This window comes from Planococcus citri, chromosome 2 (genome assembly GCF_950023065.1).
Source record: "Planococcus citri chromosome 2, ihPlaCitr1.1, whole genome shotgun sequence".
Classification (NCBI taxonomy): domain Eukaryota; kingdom Metazoa; phylum Arthropoda; class Insecta; order Hemiptera; family Pseudococcidae; genus Planococcus; species Planococcus citri.
This window is the reverse complement of record NC_088678.1, coordinates 42,241,696-42,264,623: the sequence shown is the minus strand read 5'-3', so window position 1 is coordinate 42,264,623 and position 22,928 is coordinate 42,241,696. Positions and strand designations below refer to the sequence as shown.

The 22,928-nt window shown below is 33.7% G+C and overlaps 2 protein-coding genes across 4 annotated transcripts; both read left to right on the top strand.

Moving 5' to 3' along the window:
* Nucleotides 1–8,502: 8,502 nt before the first annotated feature.
* LOC135835842 (fatty acyl-CoA reductase wat-like) lies at nucleotides 8,503–11,853 on the top strand. Its single transcript, XM_065350284.1, has 10 exons — nucleotides 8,503–8,833; nucleotides 9,138–9,231; nucleotides 9,323–9,571; nucleotides 10,066–10,214; nucleotides 10,317–10,426; nucleotides 10,502–10,694; nucleotides 10,783–10,921; nucleotides 11,010–11,131; nucleotides 11,216–11,473; nucleotides 11,598–11,853. The coding sequence occupies exons 1-10, from the start codon at nucleotides 8,736–8,738 to the stop codon at nucleotides 11,698–11,700; spliced, it is 1,515 nt and encodes a 504-aa protein (XP_065206356.1). The 5' UTR covers nucleotides 8,503–8,735; the 3' UTR covers nucleotides 11,701–11,853.
* A 6,890-nt stretch (nucleotides 11,854–18,743) lies between these two features.
* LOC135835841 (retinol dehydrogenase 12-like) lies at nucleotides 18,744–21,815 on the top strand. 3 transcript variants are annotated; one of them, XM_065350283.1, is made up of 7 exons: nucleotides 18,744–18,956; nucleotides 19,868–19,990; nucleotides 20,098–20,307; nucleotides 20,447–20,605; nucleotides 20,777–20,899; nucleotides 20,976–21,183; nucleotides 21,290–21,815. In XM_065350283.1, exons 2-7 carry the CDS (start codon nucleotides 19,870–19,872, stop codon nucleotides 21,441–21,443), a joined length of 975 nt encoding a protein of 324 aa, XP_065206355.1. In that variant the 5' UTR covers nucleotides 18,744–18,956; nucleotides 19,868–19,869; the 3' UTR covers nucleotides 21,444–21,815. The 3 variants fall into 3 exon arrangements, with proteins under 3 accessions (XP_065206355.1, XP_065206353.1, XP_065206354.1); XM_065350281.1 differs by having other exon boundaries at nucleotides 19,862–19,990; XM_065350282.1 differs by lacking the exon at nucleotides 18,744–18,956 and having other exon boundaries at nucleotides 19,700–19,990.
* The last annotated feature ends 1,113 nt before the right edge of the window (nucleotides 21,816–22,928 follow it).

Below are 22,928 nucleotides of genomic sequence, written 5' to 3'. Positions count from 1 at the left end.
CTTAGTTACTGGACATTATTTGATTTCTAACACGTAATAAATGTGTACTTATCATGTAGAATGACTTTCCTTTCTCAACTATCGTTTTTGGCGGGTTCATCAGGGTAAATAAAAACGCAAGCCGAAGGACACATTTTTTTCCACACATCAAAACTTCACCGATTAATACGATCAGAACGAGCGGAGCTGTTACCTACTTAGGTTTTTAAAAAAACGGTGCGGGGTGACATTTCTATGAGAGCAGTGAACCAGTCCAGCCACTCACCAGAAACAAATGTTGGATTGGGAAGTCGGCCAAAATAATTAAAAATTGCTCTAAAATTGGCGCAAAAACTGTGAGACAGTTTTCAAATGTGAAATGTGAGCTTCCTATGGACTTATTGAGAATGCAATTTGCATAATAATATACCTTAGTGTTCTATGATGATGAGAATGTGTCAATTTTTCCCCAAAAAAAAGGATTTCATAACACTTTATAACATTTATTTTCAAAAACATGGTGTGAGGCAGGCAAGTCGAAGGACATTTAGAGTATAAAATCGAATGTACACCAATGAAAAGGGGGCTGGACAGTTCAATATCAAGTGTAAAATGTGAGGGAGGTGATGCTTGCATCGACCAACAAAAAAAAAATCATGCTAAAACCATTGAAAAATTTACTGTGGACACAAAATTTACCACTTTTTGAAAATTACCCACCTGGAGTCTTTTAATGTTCTGAAGAAATTTAAAATCAAGCTTGAAGCTGCAGAATGACCGAAAATGGTAAACTTTGGTTCGAGGAAGTTGATGTTAAATTCAGGATTAATAATTTCCGTCATTTTCACTGAATAAATACGTTTAGATAAACACCTATAATTATTATAGGCATCTATCTTTGAAAAAGGCATAAATCGCCAAAAATGGTAAATTTTTGAGTTATAATTTTTTTTTGGAAAATAGAAAAATCAATTTGGTTTGCTGAAATTTAAGTTATATCCATAAAAGTTTCAGACCATGCTGTTTTTAAAAAACGTGGTCAAATTTAAATCAGTGGTGGACACTTCGAGAGGTTCACTTGTAAGTGAGGTACCGAAAATGATACGAGTCGCGGTACGTTTGAAAAAATTTGGTTGGAAACTGTCAAAGATCGACATTTTTAGCTGAAATTGCAAATTCACCATTTTTGTGGAGGTTACAAAGGTGAGATAGTAATTTAAAAAATTTATCACGGGGGTTTCAAATCGGCGTTTGACGAAGTTCTTTCTATAAGGATAGAAAAGTCAACTCAACTCCAAAAGTTTTGAGAACTGTGTTCAAATCAATTGAAGAATATCAATTTTTAGTAGGTATAAAAGCGCCGTACATAAGGAGGGGAGGGGGTTCTTAATGACCATTTTTAAAGTACACCCTTTGGAAATGATTTGCTGACTGAGCCTTTTTTTCTTGGATCTGCCACTGACCCATGGTAATCAATCAATGAAACATTTTACTTTTAAAAGTTGTTTGCATTACGATTTAACTGTTTTTTCGAATGGTAGGTAAGATACGTAGGATGTACTTATGGGCTATAGTTTTCAACATCGACTCTTAAAATGAGAGTTGGAAGTTCAATTTTGAGGTTCACAAAGTTTTTCTACAAGAAAATACCGCTAAAATTCAAAGGTACGCGTGTTCGAAAAAATAGGCGGATACCTAACGTTTTTATACAAGCTACATAATAGGTCTTGTAATACAATGTAGGAAAGTCTAAAATGGAACACGCCCGAATCTGCAGAAAATTCCAAGATGGATGGTTTGAACAACAATTAAGTGATAGGTAGCGAGATTTAAAAGGGGACAAGGAACTTGAAAATTAAACGATGTAGTTTTTCAAGTTCTGAAAAACCTTGAAAAACAGGCGTACTTCCCGGCTCGTGAGAAAAAAAAGAAAAAAGAATTCATCTCGAACCACCTCCAGCCAACGACAAAATAAATGGAGAAGAAGACTGATCTGGTAAAACCCTAATAAAAATACGATTTCGGAGCAGCTTTGACCTCTGTTGGCAAAAGAATTAAGAATAGGTATGATATACCTACGTGACTATTTTTCTAGAACACATCAATAACGAAATGCATTAATTTCATATCTCGTTACGTACATGGAATCCCCGATGCAAATTTATACTATTACCTACATTTCTTTCTTTCTCTTCATGGTCATAAAGTAACGTACACGATAGCATTGAATTTATCGACAACTACTGGCAACAAATTGTTTCTGGATTCTCTAGCAGAGTTTTGGATTTTACTTTCATTAGCACTAAACGGTTTTAAAAAATCTCTTAGGAATACGAACAGTATGAACCAATGAGATATTTCAGAAATTAGAAAATTCAAGTTTCATCAATGTATGGTATGCATATAAGCTGATCTAGCAGGTCGAAACAGCTTTGCCAGAAGTAATTGTCACTTCCTATCAATTTGGCTTCTCTTGTCCATCGTCCCTTCTATAAAAGATCAACTCTTGGAAAAATAATTTAAGAACACGAAACTCGAAAGTGAAAACTTATCGCTACATTTTCTTCTGAAAGTAATGATTTTTCTCCTTCTTGATCAAGCAACGCTGTCAAAAATGTGGCATACGTCAAATTTCAGCTTCCTACCTCAATTTTATAAAAATTCGAGTTCTTTGTGAAAAATGGAGCTAAATTTGAACTTCACAAATTTCACCTAGAATCGAAAAATGATGTGCTGTGCCTGAAATATAAGTAGCCTGATGATGTAGTTCTGGATATCCTCTCAGTTGGAAGATCATTCTGTTTTGTCACATTCCTTTCCACGCTAATTAGTAATTACATATTTACTGTTTTGGTATTTCCAGATATGAACTTCCCAGGATAAAAAATATATAATATTTTCGTTTTGCAGGTAAATCACAAAAAAAAACAAAAAACACATAGGTAGGTATATAAAACAAATTCGTCTCGTAAGCCATAACGTAGCCTGAGCCTAATACGTCACTATACGAGTTAACTATAAGCACGTGGCTCCTCGAGCTGTTTACTTGATGCGTACCGTTAAAAGTTCACAGGGTCATCTACTTCTTTTTGTAATCAAAATAAATTATACCTACTTATTTTTAAGTTTCTTCGGTTACAATTTTAAAATAGAAGTAGTGTCACGATACAATCTTGTCATCTTGCTTGAATTTCCCATCGTTTTTCTCTCTTTTTTTTAAGCATAGGTAGGCTTGAAAGGGCCAGCTGTCTTTTTAGGTAGGTAGGTAGGTACTCATTATTTAAGCTGAAAACAAGTTGTGCTCGTGCATTTCGATTTCTTGGAAGACATTTTTGTTTTCAATTTACAAACTGGTCATCTATTATTTTCGAGGTCTTGACGTCAATACACATCTGTGATCAATGATCATAGATAGGTACTTGGGCATAATAATTTTACATTTGCATTTTATTGTGAGGATATAATTATGTTGCGTGCGAAGTTTTAAATCGGTGCCTATCTAGGAAATGCAATTTTGCATTTTTTTTTTTTTAAATTAAACGATGAAGTTTGCAAAAGTTTCAAAGAGTGTTTATCTATGTATGTACTACCTGTACCTACTTATAAAATTAAAAATTCGACTTCAAAACCTTTATTTGGGTAAAAATTTTCTGTTTTAAACGATGCTCGATTTTTCAATTTTCAAGATGAACAACGTATTCGCCCAAAAGTTTTTTTTTTTTTTTTTGGAAGTGATATTATCCCAATTTTCACTCGAGTATTTCGCGATGATTATTCTTTATTTCTTCGCTCTGAAATCCACAATTTCTCATGAAAAATCCAGTTAAAAAATCCAATATCATCGTAAAAAGAATCATTATTCAAACTGTTCAACTCGTTCGGTATAAATACGAATCCGAGATCTGCATTTATGGCAGGTACCTAGTTGAGTTTTTGGTTAAAAAAGGGAAAATTCCCATTTGAAGTTGATTTTATTGAACCACCTAATAACAATATCTCAGAACAAAATATTCCGTGATAATGAAATAATTCCTATCATTCTTTTTGATATATTTTCACTCCTCCCATGATACCTAATAATAAATTTACTCTTTTTTTTATCTACAGTAGTACCTACCTACTTGAGTTAAAAAAACCTCGTGACAATAAATTTTCCGACGAAGAAAAATGTTTTTTTAAAAAACGCTTTCAAAACGGCTGATTTTTACTGGCTCCAGCGAATTTACAAAAATACGCACATTTCGACGAATCTATTGTTGTATGGGAATACGTAAGTACCTAGTTAGGTAATACATAAGTGAGAAAGTTTTCTGGAGCTAGGTACTTAATTTAATTACCTAAATTCTAAAAATGAAGAAAACCTTTGAGTTTGCAATTGTTTGTAAAAATATCAATTAATCACACTAAATTAATTGGAGTAATAGGTAAGTGGGTAATTAGATATAACACGACTATTAAATAGTTAAAAATCCGAGAATCTTGAATTAAAAGGTACCTAGGTAGGCAAGTAAAAGTACTTAATCAAAGTTTTTACTCGTATTTTAAAGCCACAATTTATCATTTATAGCATAAGTTAGGTAGCCTACCTACCAAATTACTACAAAGTTGCATCAAAAAAAATCCACCGTGGAATAAATTAAAAAATGAAAGCCTATTTTTTATATTTATGTAAATATGATACCTATCCTATTGACAAAATTATGCGTAAGTTGGTGTACCATAATGCGTGATTTTGGACATGGCGCTAAACTGTACATTTTCGTACGCTAACGCATGCAACCACATAAGTAGGTAGTTGGTATTTGTAAATTACAACCAGTGAATAAAAATTTTTCCGAATCCCAAAAGTTGGAACAAATATTTATGCAGACACGCATTGGTATATGCCAGCTTTAACGCAAGACAGAAACGATAAATGTAGCTTTAGAATAAAAACTTTACTTAAGTAGGTACCTACCTACCTACCTTCAAATTTAAGATTCTCGAATTTTCGTCTGTCTAGTCGTGTTCTATCTAAATACCCTAATTAATTTAATGTGATTAATATTTTTACAAACAATTGAACCCAAAGGTTTTCTTCATTTTTAAAATTTAGGTAATTAAATTAAGTACCTAGCCCGAAAAAAATTCTCGTTTATCAACTACTTGAGTATCCCTACTCGACAATAGATTCGCCAAAACGCGATTTTTTTTTTAGAAAAATTCGCCGAAAAATTTACAAGTAAAAATGATATAGGTGCGAAGCGCAATTAAGAGTTGAATAACACCAAGGTCGGAAAAGTAAATTTTCAATTTTTTGAAAAAATTATCCACTTATTAGAATGTCTCATACTACATAATTTATCGGTTGGAAGTTCTGTGAGTTATAAGCAAGTTTTCAACTACAATTTTCGAACTTTTTGCTACATACGAGTGGATACATACTTTTAGTCCAGCATATTGTGACAATAGGAATAATTCCACCCCCCTCACCCGCCGATCCTATGAGACAACTTTTTTCTTAAATGGGACATCCTAAGGAACATTTTAAAACAAACTTGCAAAAATAAAAGTTGGCCTTACTAACAAAATGGCAGCTATTTTAATTGACAGATCCAACATGGGACTAGCACGAAATTTTTTGAATTGGACACAGCTAGATCAGATCGAAAGAGCGTGTAAAAATTTACTTATCACCTGACAAAATTTCAAGTGCTATAAAGTGCATTTTTCGATTTTTGGTGAATTTTTGAAAATCAAATTTAGGTTAAAAATGAGAGAAAAAAATCAAAATTTTACCAAATTGACCTAGACTTCTAGACAGCTGCTGTCCGAAATAACTTTAGCACGTACTGTGCAAAATGAATTTCGGCTTTTTAATTCCACTTGATGAAATTTTGTATAAATTTCAAGTTTAAAATATCGATATTGGAGGCTCAAGTATAGGTAGTTTTCAAAAAGTCGCCGGAGCTGAGGCTCCAAAACTACTTGAAATTTATAACCTGCAGTCGATTTCATAACATAGGAATTGAAATTAGTTCACATAATAAATTTTGGCTTTCCAACTGCATTTGAGAGGGGTTTTGCGATAAGGGCCCTTGTGGTGATATTTCGATTTTTTCAGGAGAGAGAAAACATCGAATTGCTTCGATTTTTTCGATTTTTTTTTTTTTTTTGATTTTCGGGTGCAGGGTTGTCTTGCGCATAGGTTGGATGGGAAATTTTGACGAAATTCGTTCATCATCGCCTGATATCCGTGATTTAGAAAAGGGACCTTGTGGTGAACAGCCGAATTTACACAACGTTACAGACTACCCCGCAAAAAAATACCGAGAAATTCGGATTCGCCATGAAATTTTACATAGGTAACAACAATAAAATAATTTTTCCATCGACCTTTTTTTTTAAAAAAAAAATCAAACACAACCAAAAACTTTGTTTTTTGATTTCCCAAAAATGTGAGTTTTTGAGTGTTCATGTTCAAGTAATTTTTAAAACGAGAAGTTGATAAGATAGGCGAAATCTGATTGCACCATTCGATTTCTCGTGAAAAAGTAAGTCGGAATCGCCAATATAAAAAAAAAACATCGAATCACCACAAGGACCCATATCGCGAAACGCCTCTCATTTGATGAAATTTTGTGGAAATTTCAAGTTTCAGAAATCTGCTGGAAGCGCTGGTACTGCTCAAAACGGTTTGAAACCGTTTCGAATCGATTTGGCAGGTCAAAAATCGGGTATATTCAAAATTTAAGCTTTATGGGTCAATTTGTTAAGATTTTGATTTTTTAAAATCATTTTTGACCAAAATTTGATTGTCAAAAATTCACCACAAATCGAAATATCCACCTTAGCACTTGAAATTTTGGCTGGTGATGGGTAAATTTAAAAAATACACGTTATAATTTTTTCCGTAGGACGTTTAGATCAGAAGCCACGACCGGATCAAATTTTCAGCTACCGATGTAAGATTATGTATCTATTATACGCCTTATGGATTGACATAAAATTGCTGGAAAAAAAGTCAATTCTTTCACGAGAGGCTGTAAATCGACTTGAACATAGTGCAATAGATGGGGGGGGGGCTGAGGTCAACTTTAGGAGGTAGAAGAAGTTCAGAGTGATTTACCGCAAAAACTCACAATTATTTAAAAATTTGTTAAAATCTGAGATTTCCATTTTGATGAAAATTCTCCTAGTGGCTCCAGATCGACTCGAAAATAATGGCCATTGACTCGAGCGGTCGACTTCAGGATTCATAGACAAATTCCCGAATCCATTTTGCCCTAACGGATATTAGCCCGAATGGCCATTTCCTCAAATAAATCAAAAGACCAACAATGAGAAAAAAAATCAAAATTTTACCTAATTGTCCTAAGAAAGCTGAAAAGGATACACCGTACCCTATTTTCGACCTGCCAAATCGATGGGAAACGGTTTCAAACTGTTTTGAGCAGTTCTGAAGGCTTCAGAAGATTTTTGAAACTTGAAATTCCCACAAAATTTCACCAAAATATGAAATTAGAAAGTTGAAATTCACATCTGCACCTTAATTTCAACATGCTAAGTAGACTGGAGGTGGTTTCAGGTGCTTCCAGTGACTTTTTAAAAATCTCAGTTTTCCAAAAATTGCCATAAAATCGGTCTAAATAAACTTCAGCGCTTATGCTCGCGATTGGTGCTTGTTAGTGACCTACTCGACTGATAACGTACCATTTTTTTTTCAACCAATCGCGAGCATAAGTATGTGGTAAAGTTGATATGGACAGATTTCAATTCATGGCGTGTATTTTGGAAAATTGAAATTTCCAAAAAGTTGCTGGAGCCTCAAAACGGCTTGAAACCACCTCCAGTCTACTCAGCATGTTGAATTTAATATGCAGGGTGAATTTCAGCTTTCCAATTTCATTTGGTGAAATTTGGTGGAAATTTCACGTTTTAAAAATCTACTGAAAGCTCCAGAAATGCTCAAAATGGTTCAAAATACTGTTTACAATCGATTTGACGGGTCGAAAAAATAAAATAGAGTATATTCCAAATTTCAGATTTCTAGATCAATTTGGAGAAATTTTGATTTTTTCTCACTTTTGGCCCACATTTCAGCACAAGAAATTTTGACTGATGATATCTTTTTGTGCGCTCTTTCGATCTAACTTTGTCCGGTTGAAAAATTTTTTTGCGAGTTGGGATACTTTCGACCCTTGTTAGAGGTTCTCCATTTTTTACTTTATCCCATCACATGAGCTCCAATAAAATTCAGCACTGCTCAAAAAAAATTGCTATTTTTCTTAATGGACCTTTGGGTTTTTTAATTTCGAAAATTGGATATCCCAATGTTATATTTATAAAACTCTCGTAAACTTGAACTTGACGATGGTTTACCGTAAGTTGAATATAGCATACACTCCACCACTTCATGTCATCCACCTTGGAGGAGTGAAGAGAGACCATAGGCTACTACAACACATATCAACGCATGAACCAGGTTTCCGCACTATCCCTCCAGTGCATGGTGATAGTTTATAACGGAGGTATAAATACGGAAAACTTTACTGAGGAAGCACTTTTTACAGATAGTCGCCTTGTGCTTCAAGAAAATGAAAATACCTACCTAGTTTTTTCAGTTTTCAGAATTCGTACGCAAGCTATCTAGCTATTTATTTGACTTGAATTTCGTAAAAAAATTTCGCTCGTTTATATTTTCATCAAGTACCTACTTTATTTACACCGGTGAATAATCCTTTTCTTTATTGATTTACTTAATCCCTATTCTCAAGATGTCGTCCGAAGTGCAAAACTTTTTTTCCTCCAAAACGATATTTATCACCGGAGCAACTGGCTTCCAAGGACAAATGTTGCTTTCAAAATTGCTGTGGTAAATATACGTAAAATAACTATGTACTTACTTAAATTTTTTGAGGATTTGAGACAAATTTTCAGAATGAGAAATTCACAATTATTTTGAATGAACTGAGGAGGTTGTACTCGGAGCTCGTACAGAGATTTTTTGAAAATTCTATCTGTTCCGAGTTCAATCCTTTGAAAATGTATTCACCAAAATGATTAGCTTTTCGCCTTTTGATTTTTTTTTAATCCTTACCTATTACTGTTTTTATTTTTAAACATGCGGAATAAATTTTTCTCGCACCTATTAAACATATAAAATATTTTATTTACAGCTCGTGTCCAGAAATACGTTGTATTTACCTATTAATCAGAGAAAAAGGAGGGAAACGCATTAATGAGAGGATCAAAGAAATATTCGATAGTTCGGTAATAATTATTATCCATTTTTTACCAAGCACCTACCTACTTAATCATTATCTCGAATCCTTCATTAATATCTACTGAATTTTTTTGACAGGTCTTCGAACGTGCTAAAGATTTACACCCGGATTATGAATCAAAAGTTAAAGCTATACAGGGAGATTGCTTCGAAAATCATCTTGGAATTTCAGACCACGATCGAGCTATAATTGAAAATGAAGTCGATATTGTCTTTCACGTCGCTTCGATTGTAAATTACGACGCTCCATTACGAAAAGCTGGTTATGTCAATGTCAGATCCCTGGATATTTTATTGGGCATGGCGAAGAAAATGACGAAATTAAAGGTATGTAACCATCAATCTAAGTTGAAGTTATTTCGTGTACTTACATCTATTTAAGTATAAATGAATTAGGTAGGTTATTATATTTTAAAAATTTTTAAAATGTACATAGTGTGAGATTAGTTGGTGTATTTGAAAAAAAAAAAAAATCATTGAAAAATTATTTAAAAGTCAATATTGAGTTTCTAATGAGCCTATTGAGCAGTTGTACTGCCCAACTTAAGAAAAATCACTAAATTTTGTGTGTAATTTTCAATCGTCGGATGGGTAATTCAGGATTTTTTTCCCAATAAATGGCCGATTAAAATTTCCTGATTCTTAAAATAACAAAAATTCACTGATTCGAGTGCAGAGTGCAGATACCTAAATATATGCAGAACCTCTAAATTACTGTCATTTAATAATTTAATATGTCGGTACAGGTACCATTAAATCTTTGACAATAGTCAGACACTTCGTGTTGTTCTAATCAATTTTCATTTATTTTCAAATTTCAGGCTTTTGTGTACGTTTCTACGGCATATTCGGCATGCACGGAGACGAAATTTATTCAAGAAGAATTCCACAATCCGCCAGTGAAACCAAAAAAATTATTGTCATTAATAGACCAGCTAGATGACACAATTCTCACCGAAATCACTCCAAGGTATTTTTATCATTCATGAAAAATCTGTTTTTTTTTTTTTTTTTTTTTTTTTTAAATAAATAACTACGGTACTCATGTTTGTTAACTGTTTTTTCTAAATAGATTAATGAAATCAAATCCAGATATGTATCTGTTTACAAAATCAATTGCCGAAGATTTATGTCGCGAGAAAGCTGCGGAATTACCCATATGCATTTTCAGACCAGCTGCAGGTAAATAAAAAGCTCATCAAAGCTCATATTTCATACAGAAGTACGTTTTATTAAAATTGTATTCTTTGTTACCAGTATTACCTACTTACAAGGAGCCTGCTCCAGGATGGATAAATAATTCTTACGGTATGGCTGGAGTTCTTCAAAACAATGCGATGGGTCTGACAAAAGTTATATGTGCTGATAAAACTTGCAAAGCTAGCCTAGTTCCCGGAGATTACAGTACAAATGCGTTAATTCTATCTGCCTACCATATGAGTCGATCCTGGTAATTTTTCAATACTGAATTCAAACTTTAATTAATTTGTTGGAGGTACATTTTTAACAAGATTTTATGTTGTTTTTCCTTCTCATAGGGAAAGTAAATCTGAAGAATCCGAATTCGAAGTACCCATAATTAATTACAGCAACTGCGCCACCAAATTCGGAGTTACGTGGGGAAATTTTGTAAAGGAATATTCAAAATCAGTGGAAAAATACCCATTTACAAAAATGGTAAATTTAGTCTTATTTGAAATACCTACCTATTTTTTATATTGTAATACATAAATATTTTTCTAATAATAGGTACTTTTTCTTTCAGGTCAATTTACCAAGTCTGAATTTAGTCAATAACTACTTACTGTACAGATTTTTAGTCTTCATTCATATAATCATACCCGATATATATGATACGTTTTTCTTAATTATTCGTTCAAACTTCAGGTAAATTCGATGAACTGAAACTATTACTTACCTAACGATGTTTTGTTGCATGATTTAATTCTGACTGAAATGAATTCATTTTAGATGGAAAAAGGTTTATCGCGAATCGCAATATTATTTGAACGCCATGATCCCCATCACCACGCAAGAATTGACTGTAACGAATCATAATATCAGTGAAATATGGTCATCTTTATCTAAAAAGGATAAAAAACTGTTCTATTGCAACTTGGATGACTTGAATACGGAGCAGTATTTCGATGTTCTTACACGTGGGATACGGTTGTATTTAGCCAAGGATAAAGAAACCACAGTGCAGAGAGCTCAACAAAGAAGAAATGGGTGAGTTTCTCGTCAAATTTTCATCACATACCTACCTAACTGATCTTATGAATTATATTTTTCAATTACTTGTATATTGTATGACATTTTAAATTTCAATGTTGTTATTGTTTTTCATTTTCAGATTTCTTATTGCGTATTACGCTATTGGTGCTGTACTTAGCCTTGTAGGAGTAGTTTTCTCATGTTTAGTAGGAAGAATTTTCATCAACTTATATTTCAATTAATTCAACCCAAAATGATTTACTTTAGACGATGTTGATTTATATCATTATCTGTTATTTGAATGCCGGCACTTGTACTACTTTTAGTTTTTGTTACGATTTTACATGTAATAATTTTAAGTAAGTAAGGTATTATTTAATAAAGTTATTAGAAAAAAGATGTTACTGTTTTTACTTATGCAAAAAACAAAACTATGTCCTTATTTCTGACAACCGATAGATCAAAATCACATATCTGTGATTTGATTAGGTACCTACTCAAATTGGTGCTCTGATCTGTCTTCCTCTTCTCATCACATGGGTATTAGAAATGTAAAAAACGTAGTGGGTAAATACTCGTATATCGAGCAATCTTCAACGAGATGTGTCGAATTTCCACCGATTGAAATTCTATTACGGAATGAGTTCAGCTAAAAGAAGTAACATCTAGATGAATTTTGAAGAAATCTTCACCTTACATACGAGTAGGTAGGTATGAATTAAGTACGAGTAGGTATTTCTGATTTCTGCTATCAACCTACAAAATCTTTATGCAAAATTCACTTCGAGCTTTGGATATTTTTTCGATCGATTTGAGAACCCTTAAGATATATAATACAGCGATACTAACATAAATTCGGACACACGACACACTACAAATGAAATCAAACGTTGTATTTTCTGTTTGCATTTTTGTTGATGGGATATACCTACATACCTTTACCAGAAAGGGTATTCCACGGTAACATAGGCGAAATTGCGCTGTTCCCAGATTTGGAAAATTATGATGCCCCCCCCCCCTTGGGCACTATAGCCAAAAAACGCGTTTTTTGGGGGAAAATTTCTGTATCCATGAGTAGTGAATAGAAAATTCTGGTATTACGCGGAATATGTAGAGGAAGCCTGGGCTTCTCAACGTGATTTTTCTCAAAATTTTTTATCATAGTGGTAGAGGTAAAATTGATAAAAGAAAACTTTGAACCGCCACAGCTCCGGGTTGTATGGTTTAATCATAAAAACTGTTTTCGCCAAAATGTGTCTTTTTACAAGCACTTTCTTCCTACCATTCCATAAAATTAAAATTTTGTCTGAAAAAGGCTCATACATATTTGCGAAAAACCCTGAAAAATACGCGTTTTCGGCGTTTGTTTTGCAAAATTATGCGATATACATACATATGCAAAAAATGTATAGAACAAAAAATGTTAAGCGTCAACTTTCAACCAAGAGAACGTGTTCAAAAGAGTCAAAACGCTCATAAATTGAGCTAAGCGCCTTTTTTGAATTTTTACCTCATTTGGGGAGGTGTTGGGGGCCGTGGGCGGGGTCCAATCAGAAATCTGACGTCATATTCGTGTTCAACGTTACCAAAAACATATAATTCGATATGTCACATGCCGCAGGTGTATTTTTGAAAGTTTCGCCCAAATTTGGGGGAGGGGGTGCTTCGCTTCCCCTTAATCGGAATTTGTGAATAACGACTCTCAAAAACATCATTTCCATTTAAAAATTACAACATTATAAACAATACTCCAGAAATTACTTCAATAGCAGTGGCGTAGGTACCATCTTAACCTTATTATACAGGTGAGAGGGTGTTGGTTTTGGTCGAATTTGACTATGGCGCACTCGAGGTACAATTTTGGGTAAGTTATATGCTGTTCTAGGATCAATACTGCATCTAAAAAATATTTTTCAAAAAGTGTGCCGAAAGGCCTTGGGGGGGGTAAGGAGGACCTCAAAAAATTGCATGGAAATTTTGGAGGGGGAAAAGTGGGGGAGGAGGCTGTAGATTTTTTTTGTAAAAAGCCCTTATGCATACGTAGGTACACTTTGGTTCAAGTTTGAAAAAAATCGACCGAGTCAATCCTGATGAGAAAAAAATTTAAAACGATTTTCGATTTTTGTGGAATTACTCAAGAACCATTCAGAGTTGAGATCCAAAACTTGTGGAAAATACTTATCTTGGGGGTACCTATACATCACATAAGTTTCACTTCCGAAGGTTCCGGGGTCCGCTCGACCATACTTATCTGCCTAGGGCCTTTGCCGAAATTGCAAAAAAAAATGTACATAACGTGTAAAATTTGACCAAAAATAAAGAGCACTGATTGAATGATTGATATTATGTACCTACTGAAAATATCTTCAAATTAATGAAATTTTGGTAAAATTTTCCAAAAGTGCTAGAAGGAGTGTTGAAACGTGTTACTAAAACTAGGTAAAAACGCTCAAAAAAGCTTATAAAATCACCCAAAAAGTGAGGAAAATTTTGTAAAATTCAACAAGATTAAGCTAAAGTTACGTAAATACGTAGGTATGTAATTGTTGAAATTTCTTTTGACACATGTTGATGTTGAGACTTCAAAAAAATCTCTGAAAATCATTAAAACAATGAAATTTCCATAAAAGCTGTCAAAATTTTGCTAAAATTGCATAAAACATCGTTTAAATTACTTGAACTTTGTGCACACAGCCCATAACCGTAAATTCTAAATCAATAATTTCGGTTAATTTTCATTGTTACGGGTACGGTTTTTGGCTCGTTTTAGTGGTTAAAATCCATTTTGGTTAAAAATTACGATCACGGTTAACATCCTGCCCTAAATTACTACTCTTTACCGCCTCTTTTTCCCATATATATACCTACCTCAAATCGTCACTTCGAAAATTTTTCAGTGACCAGTGAGACCCTGTCAAAGTATTTTCCGGAGCCCCAAAAACATCGCCTGTCCAATCCTGCTATAAAATTAGTCAACTCTGAGCTTTCAAATTAAATTACCTCCTCAATTTAATCATCTTTATTTCTACACTCTTGGCAAAACATTACCTACATTTTCAAAATAAAAATCACGCACATTTCACCTTCACTTTTTCCAGAACTTTGGTAGGTAGGTAATACGGAAAATTTACAGGGCAAAGGTTAGAAGAATGAACAGAAATAAAAGTTTTGATTTTGAAGTACATACCTATATGTGATTATACCTTGTATAATATTGTGCCTGGAAATTACGCTCATTAACTCGTTGTATTCCAGTTTTGCTTACCTACTTATTTATTTGTTCATTCATATTTTTATTATTATTTTTATTCGCGAGAGATCGACACAAAAATGACGTATTTCCCATAATACAAGTTGTTAATTTGCAAGTTTAATTTTCAGTAAACGATCAAAACAAAAAAAACTTGGTTTTAATGATGCAAGTAGGTTACTTCTTTTAGTTCAGTGGCAAACTGTAAGTAAGCGGCAAATTATGATAAAGCTTTGAAATTTGGTATGATGAACAAGGACACCAACTGGAAATTTTCAAGCCCGGGAGGCAATCGCTAAGTCCCATAGGAGAGGAATGGGGGTTATTTGGGGGAGGGTTCAACCCCTCATTTTTCCAAATGGGGCTAACGGGGTGATATTGGTGTCAATTCCATATGATTGAACCCCGCTGAGTTCAAAAATACCATTACTTTCAAAATCTGAGGAAGAGGCATGCCTCAAATTTGAGATTTTCTGAGTGAAGTTTTTGCATTTTTCTCAAAAAAACCCCAAAATTACAGTTTTTCAACCCTAGACGACACGCTGACCTTCCATCGACTTTTTTATGGTCATTTTCGGATTTTACAGGTCAATTACAATGCGAATCGACCATCAATACTTTCACATACCTCTACCCTGGGTGTACAGAGGGGTCTAAAGGGGTTAAAAATTGGCGTTTTTCCGGAATTTTCTTGCAAAAATCGGGGTTTTTGAGCTGTGCGCTGGATACAATTAGCGGGAGAAGGTTCTAATTTTTTCGATTTCGGTGGGGGGATGGTGAGACCATATAGGGGAAAAATCGATAGAATTTCTGAAATCAGCATCCTTGTAAACCTACATTTCGATATACGTGTCGATTTTTTGTGAAAAATTTCATCCCCCACCGCTTGAATGCTGTATCATCCCCTTAGCTTCGGCCAAAATGAATAACTGATAGCATTTCTGAAATCAGCGTCCTTGAAAACCTACATTTCGATATATACATGTCGATTTTTTGTGAAAAATAGACCTACTCCCCTATATGGTCTCACCATCCCCCCCTCCCGAAATCGAAAAAATTATTGCAAATTTGGGTTCGACGGTACAAAAAACATTGATACAAACATCATTATCTCGGTAGTAAGAAAATGTACACTTACGTTGATTACATTTCTAAAATTGATTCAACATAAGCAAGATAAGGGTCAAATTTGACCCCCTCTACTATCTCCCAGGAGGAGTGTAAAAAGTGCCTCCGAGTCTTATTCGATGGCATTTGCTTTGTAGTATTCGAAAATCGACATTAGAACCTTCTCCCGCTAATTGTATCCAGCGCACAGCTCAAAAACCCCGATTTTTGCAAGAAAATTCCGGAAAACGCCAATTTTTAACCCCTTTAGACCCCTCTGTACACCCAGGGTAGAGGTATGTGAAAGTATTGATGGTCGATTCGCATTGTAATTGACCTGTAGAATCCGAAAATGACCATAAAAAAGTCGATGGAAGGTCAGCGTGTCGTCTAGGGTTGAAAAACTGTAATTTTGGGGTTTTTTTGAGAAAAATGCAAAAACTTCACTCAGGAAATCTCAAATTTGAGGCATGCCTCTTCCTCAGATTTTGAAAGTAATGGTATTTTTGAACTCAGCAGGGTTCAATCATATGGAATTGACACCAATATCACCCCGTTAGCCCCATTTGGAAAAATGAGGGGTTGAACCCTCTCCCAAATCACCCCCATTCCTCTTCTATGGGACTTAGCGATTGCCTCCCAGGCTTAAAAATTTCCAGTTGGTGTCCTTGTTCATCATACCAAATTTCAAAGCTTTATCATAATTTGCCGTTTATTGCCCAAAAAATACATTTTGCCACTGAACTATTTAGGCATTCTTTAATCCTGTACCCATATGCCTAGATTGAATTAAACGTTATTCGAACCTATACTTACCTACATAAATGCAGTTGTCTTCGATTTATACGTAGGTAGGTACTCCTACCTCACTACATACCTACCTACATACGTATTATAATAGATGCAAGTAAGATGCGAAATTATTCTATTCTACGATTTTTGTCGAATTTTCAAAAAATTCAAAAACTTTTAGTAGGTAAGGTAGAGTGGGGTAATTGCAAAGCACTTTTTGATAAGTGACACTTTGAGAGGGCGCTGTGAGAAGACTATTGTGCGGATGAAACTGAAATTTGTACCACTTATATTTCAGGGGGTTCTCTATCAATGGTAAAATTTTGGTACAGTTTGGTCCACAAATCGTGGAGAAAATTGCAATTTTAAAATTTGAAAATCGACTTTTGCATTTACCCCATGTTAGGGTAAATGCAAAAATGGGCAATATCTTTTTTTTTTTTTGCATTTTCAACACACTCACTGTATTCTACGTGTCATTTGCTCACTTTTGATGTATTCGTGGTCTTGATTCGGTAAAAAATTCGATAACTTTTCCACTTCCCAAAAAAATTTTTAGGGGAGTGAAAAAATGTTGAAAAAATATTTTTTTTAAAACTCGCTAAAATGAACAAAAAATCAACTATTGATCATTTCTGATGTTTTTTATGTAAAAAAACTCGTCATAGAAATATATTTTTCGTCAAATACTCGTAAATTAGTAAAACGTTAAAAAGGAGCAATAATTTTAAAATTCAGTAAAACTGTTAATCACTTCTCTAACGTGTAACTCATCATGTGACCGTGGAAGTTTATTTTTTTTGTAATTTCAAACCATTTTCAAGTTATTTAGAGCAAAAAAATATTTGTGTTAAGTACAAAAACGAAAAAAAAAATCGTTTTTGCAATTACCTCGAGTCGGTTTTTTCTGGGGTAATTGCAACAACGCAATTTACGGCCAAAATAAAAAAAAAAAATTCAAATTGCGATATCTTACCTTAAACTTTAATCCTTCATGACCCTAAATCGTGAAAGTTCCAGATAAATCGACAGTTTTTTCTATTTCACATGAATTTGTTTAAAAAACACCTCTCACTTTACTTATGAGTGATTTCAAGATGCTTTGATAAAAGTGTTTGCTACGGAGCGACAAGTTGAACCCCGCGAATTGTGACCAAGTGAATATGTCGGTAAAGGTCGTTGCTTCGACACCCCCTAGTTGGCACAACCAGAAAATTGATATTTTTTTGCATGAGGTCACAATTTTGCAATTACCCCGTTTTGCAACTACCCCACTCTACCTTACCTATTGATACGTATTTCAAAATAAATTTACCATACGAAATTTGAAACGAAATTATTAGGTGGATTTTTTTCTGTATTTCTTCATTTCAAGACCTTCTGAAGTCTGTATAGCGAATTTTTGCATTTTTCAGTTTTCAAAAATTCCATTAAAATGGTCTAAATGAAAGTCAGCACTTATAAACTCTGATTAACCCTTTCCACGACAAGAGTGAGAATATAAAAATTCATCGGAGGCTCCATGAGGAAAAAACAAAGCCAAATTTAAATTTTTAAAAATTCACCAAAAAATTTAAAAATTAAATTCAGCACGTGAAAATCTAACTTGTTGGTGTATTTTTGAACACTTTTTCGATTTTTTTTCTCAAGTTAGTCAAGTTCAAATATTTTTTTGCTTATTGGGATATTCGATTGTCAGTGTATTAAATTAAGTCAGGATTCAAATTGTGAATTGTATACTGCTGTATGCGTCGATGGAGAAAAAACAATACTTTATATCTCATATAGACCGCGCACCTTACCTAGTCAAGTTGGTACAACGTCAAAACAAATAAAATAAATACTTGCATAAATACGAATATGTAGGTAGGTACCTTAAATTAAAATAACGATGATCTATTGTAAAACTATAAACAGCTGAAAATTTGATATTAATGCGAAGGTAATGTAAAATTTATGCGAGGTAGATTCCTTAGTTTATCAAATATACTACATATTATATATTTTTTTTAAATCGCGACTTAGGTACCTACGTTGAATCTATGTACGAGTATAATTCTCATCGCACGTTGAGATGAATTAGAGGATGGACGTGGAGGGGGATCGTTCGCTACCAATTTCTGCTCATAGTCAATGCCTGCACGATACTCGTAATAGACGTATTAAATAATTATTCGTGTATCACTATCATCTGAAGAAGGAGTTTATATATATAACTCCGGACCGCCGCGCATGGAAACTTTCGTGTATATTTTATAATGTCAAGTGTAATTGTTTTAACTGTTTTATTTTCATTAGTATCGTATTTGTGCTACTGGTTAAGGGTCTGGAGCTGGAGCCGTGTGAGTTGTAAGTACCTACTCCCCCCACTTATTTTTTTAGAAGTGATTCGAGAAACGACTTTATTTGGCAAAATTTCATTCTGTAGGTATCTCATTTTGGGGGTTTTTGTCCTTAAGGACGATGATCAGTGTGATTGGCTTCCATCAGAACGAATCTTCGTTCATAAAATTTGAGAAACTGGATTCTATAATTTAAAAAAAATCTTCAAGTGTCTTTGACTCCTTTTATCTTGACAATAGACTATTTACAGCACAGATTTTTGAACTTTATCCCAACTGGAGGTAGGTAGGTGTAGGTACATAGGTGGGTAGGTCTAGGTAGGTACCTTACTTACTAAAACTTGTTTTTTTTGCATTTTGAACCAATTTGTTCGAAAAATTTTCGCTTGAACATAATATTTTCATCATCTATATTTTTGTGAAAAAATTGAGTAATATGACGTACGTTTTTCATATCAACTTGAAAATCTTGTTTGCACGCCTCTGAACGTCTGATGACAATTCTACCCGAGTCCCTCATTGTACCTATGTATGTAGGTACACAATGTCACATGACACTGACACCTGTGATTATTTTATTTTTCTAATGAAGGCAACTTATACAATGTACGAAATGTATGCAATGTACTTACATCTAAATTGACAATTAACATTTCCGTGTAATGTAAAACATTGAAAACTGACCAACTACGTTAATTTAATAGTTAATACAATACCAACAGCTAGCGGCATCTAGCATCTAAATGTATCACTAAGAAATGTTTGCTATCTCGTTTCAAGTTCAGCAAACATGTTGGGTCCATAGAAGTCGGTTAATCTGTCCCGATGTTACACGTATACGCTTAGTATACGCGAGTTACTTAGTTACAATGTGAGTGTAGTGTATCTATGATTAGTAAAAATCACGTAAAGTTTCAGAAATGAATTTTTTCAAAGCTGGAAAATGCGAGAGCAACGCGAGATTGGATAATAAAACAACCATTGTGACCGGAGCAAATACTGGAATTGGTCAAATCACTGCTAAAGACTTTTATGTTCGAGGTAAGAACAAGATACACAGCCTAAATAAATCTTCTTTAATTTTTTACGCAGATTTCTCTTCAGTAAACTGCAATTATTTATGTTTCTTCGAATGTCATTCAATTTAGGTGCAAGAGTGATAATAGCCTGCCGTGATTTAGATAAAGCAGCCAAAGCTGTAGATGAGATCAAACAGTCTGTCAGCTCGGTGGATAAAAAACTTTTAGGAGAATTGATTATCAAACAGTTAGATTTGTCCTCTTTATCGTCAGTTAAACGATGTGCCAAAGACATACTTCAGTCCGAACAACGTATAGATATTTTAGTTAACAATGCAGGTAGGTAACTTGTTGAATACCTATAACTACATATAATTATTTTTTGTAAATTTCATTTTAAAAAAATCGTATCGAGGCCTATACCTACTTAAAAAGAGAACACGAATAGTACGAGTAATATTGATTTTTTTTTGTTTAGGTGTTATGATGTGCCCGAAAAATAAAACTGAAGATGGTATCGAATTACAATTTGGAACTAATCATCTTGGACATTTTTTATTCACATGTTTATTACTTCCTCGTATCAGACATTCTACCCCGGCAAGAATAGTGATCGTTTCATCTTTAGCTCATAAAAGTAAGTCAAAAAGGACAAATGTCACGTGTACGTCTTATTGTTATTTACTATTGTAAATTTGAGATCACACTCGTACTCAACTATTTTGTCATTTTGTGTGTAGTATCTATTTATAATCTCTCCAGTGGAAATACCCCTAATTTTTTGTATCGTTTATTTTGCTTTAATTAGCGGGAGGAAAAATCCATTTCGATGATATCAATTTAGAACGTGGTTACACGCCCATTATAGCCTACGCCCAAAGCAAATTAGCCAACATTTTATTCGGCAAAGAACTCGCCGAAAGATTAAAAGGTACCTAATTATATCGTACATATTTGATTTAAAAAATACGTCTTACAGAATGATGAACTGTGCTTTATTATTTTAGGCAAAGGAGTGAATACGTATTCTTTGCATCCTGGAGTCGTTCGTACCGAATTAACACGTCATTTGAATACTGCTTTTATTCCTGGTGCTCGTCCTATTGTTCGAATGTTTTTACGTACATTTGATAAAACTCCAGAAGAAGGCGCACAAACAACTATTTATTGCGCGGTTGACGAAAAGGTGAAAGATGAGACCGGATGTTATTATAGGTAAATATGATGTCTAATTACCTTACTAGGATAACAAATTCATATAAATAAGAACAATTTTTAACCCTTTTACGCCACTATGTTCTAATTGAATTTCATGTTACAGTGATTGCAAAAAAGTGACTCCTTCTGCCAGAGCGAGAAAATCCGAAGATGCGAAAAAATTGTGGGATTTAAGCGTACAAATGGTAGGACTAGGAGATTGGGACCCATTTACTGCTCCTAATGATACTCTACCACCAATATTACAAAGTATCTAATTTTTTACTTAATGATGGAGTCGTCTTTCAGTTATTATGTAAGGTGGGCCAGGGGTATAGTTAATTTTATAAATTCGACAACGAATAATTATTAAGACAAATTTTTCCACTCGAATTATACCTACGTAAAATCTTAAAGTAATCATTAGTGAGTCCTAAATGATAGAAACTTGCGTACATACGATGTACATCTACCTATCTATTTATGTATCTACCTAGACCATACCTACCTTAATTGTTTGTTTGCTCTCTTCTGTTTCTGTACATGATTATGTTTTTTATTTATTTTATTTGTATGTTTGTTTATTTATTTATGAATGAATGAAATTTTTTTATATTGTTTTTATGAAATAATAAAACTTGTTCGCAATATTTTTGTTTTCCTTTTATTAAAAAACAGTGAACGTGCAAACCGTTACGTACCTACCAACGGAACCGCAGATTTACGACCAATCAACAATTTACCTAGTTTCTTTTTCAAGGTTGAGTACAACTCTGTTCATATAATTTAGCAGTTAGCTACAGGTAATTTACTAGGGGTATCAAAACTAGCAGCAAAATTTAGTGTCAAAACGTAAGACAACAAAATGTTAAGCAACCGAAAGTGCATCATTTCTACGAGTTGAAACTTTCAGCCGCTAAATTTGGCTGAAAGAATTCAAACAATAGCGAAAATTAACTCTCCGGCAAATTCTTGGCTTTCTCTGCAAAACGTGAATTTGAACTGGTATTAATGAGCTTTGGAAAGTTTTGTTTAAATCGATCGATATGGTCACAAATATGGAATACCTCATCTGCTGAACATATCACGTCAGAACTACCCGAAACCGTCATCAATCGATTTAGAAAGGTCAACGAACGAAAGACGTAAACTACCTACTGTTTTTACGAACCTAATTTGAATACTTAAGTGCCTATGTAATTTATTAGTTTACCGAAATTCCATTTTCTCGATTTCGTTGTCCAAATTACGAGTTCAATTCAAATATTTTAACCCTGTGGTACCGTTAGGTCCACATTCTGCTGACTCAACTATTCAGTATCTACGTTATGTAAGCGTTACTTTTTTATAATGAAAAAAAAACATTATTTTTTGAAAAAATCATCGTAAACATGGGCCAAACTTCAACACCAAATTAATCTCATCGAGCCGATTATTCCTTGGAATTTATTTAAATGGATCACATTATAAACTTTTAGTTTAAAAGCATGTAACAAAATTTTGTTCGTCAACTAGGTAGGTAGGTACCTACGAATACCGGCCTTTCAAAACGTAGTAACTAACTTTATTATTTGAGGTCGAACTGAAATTTCCAGAAAGATTGAAAATTTTTCCTTAAAGAATTTTCAGAATTCTACGAAGTACTTTACCTAAAAATTTATTGGGACAGAGAAAATTTTTTTATCTGTTCACTTTTCGAAATTTCCGGCTCAAAAATTCATAATTTAAATAAAATTTAATGCCAAAAAAGCTAATAGGTTGGT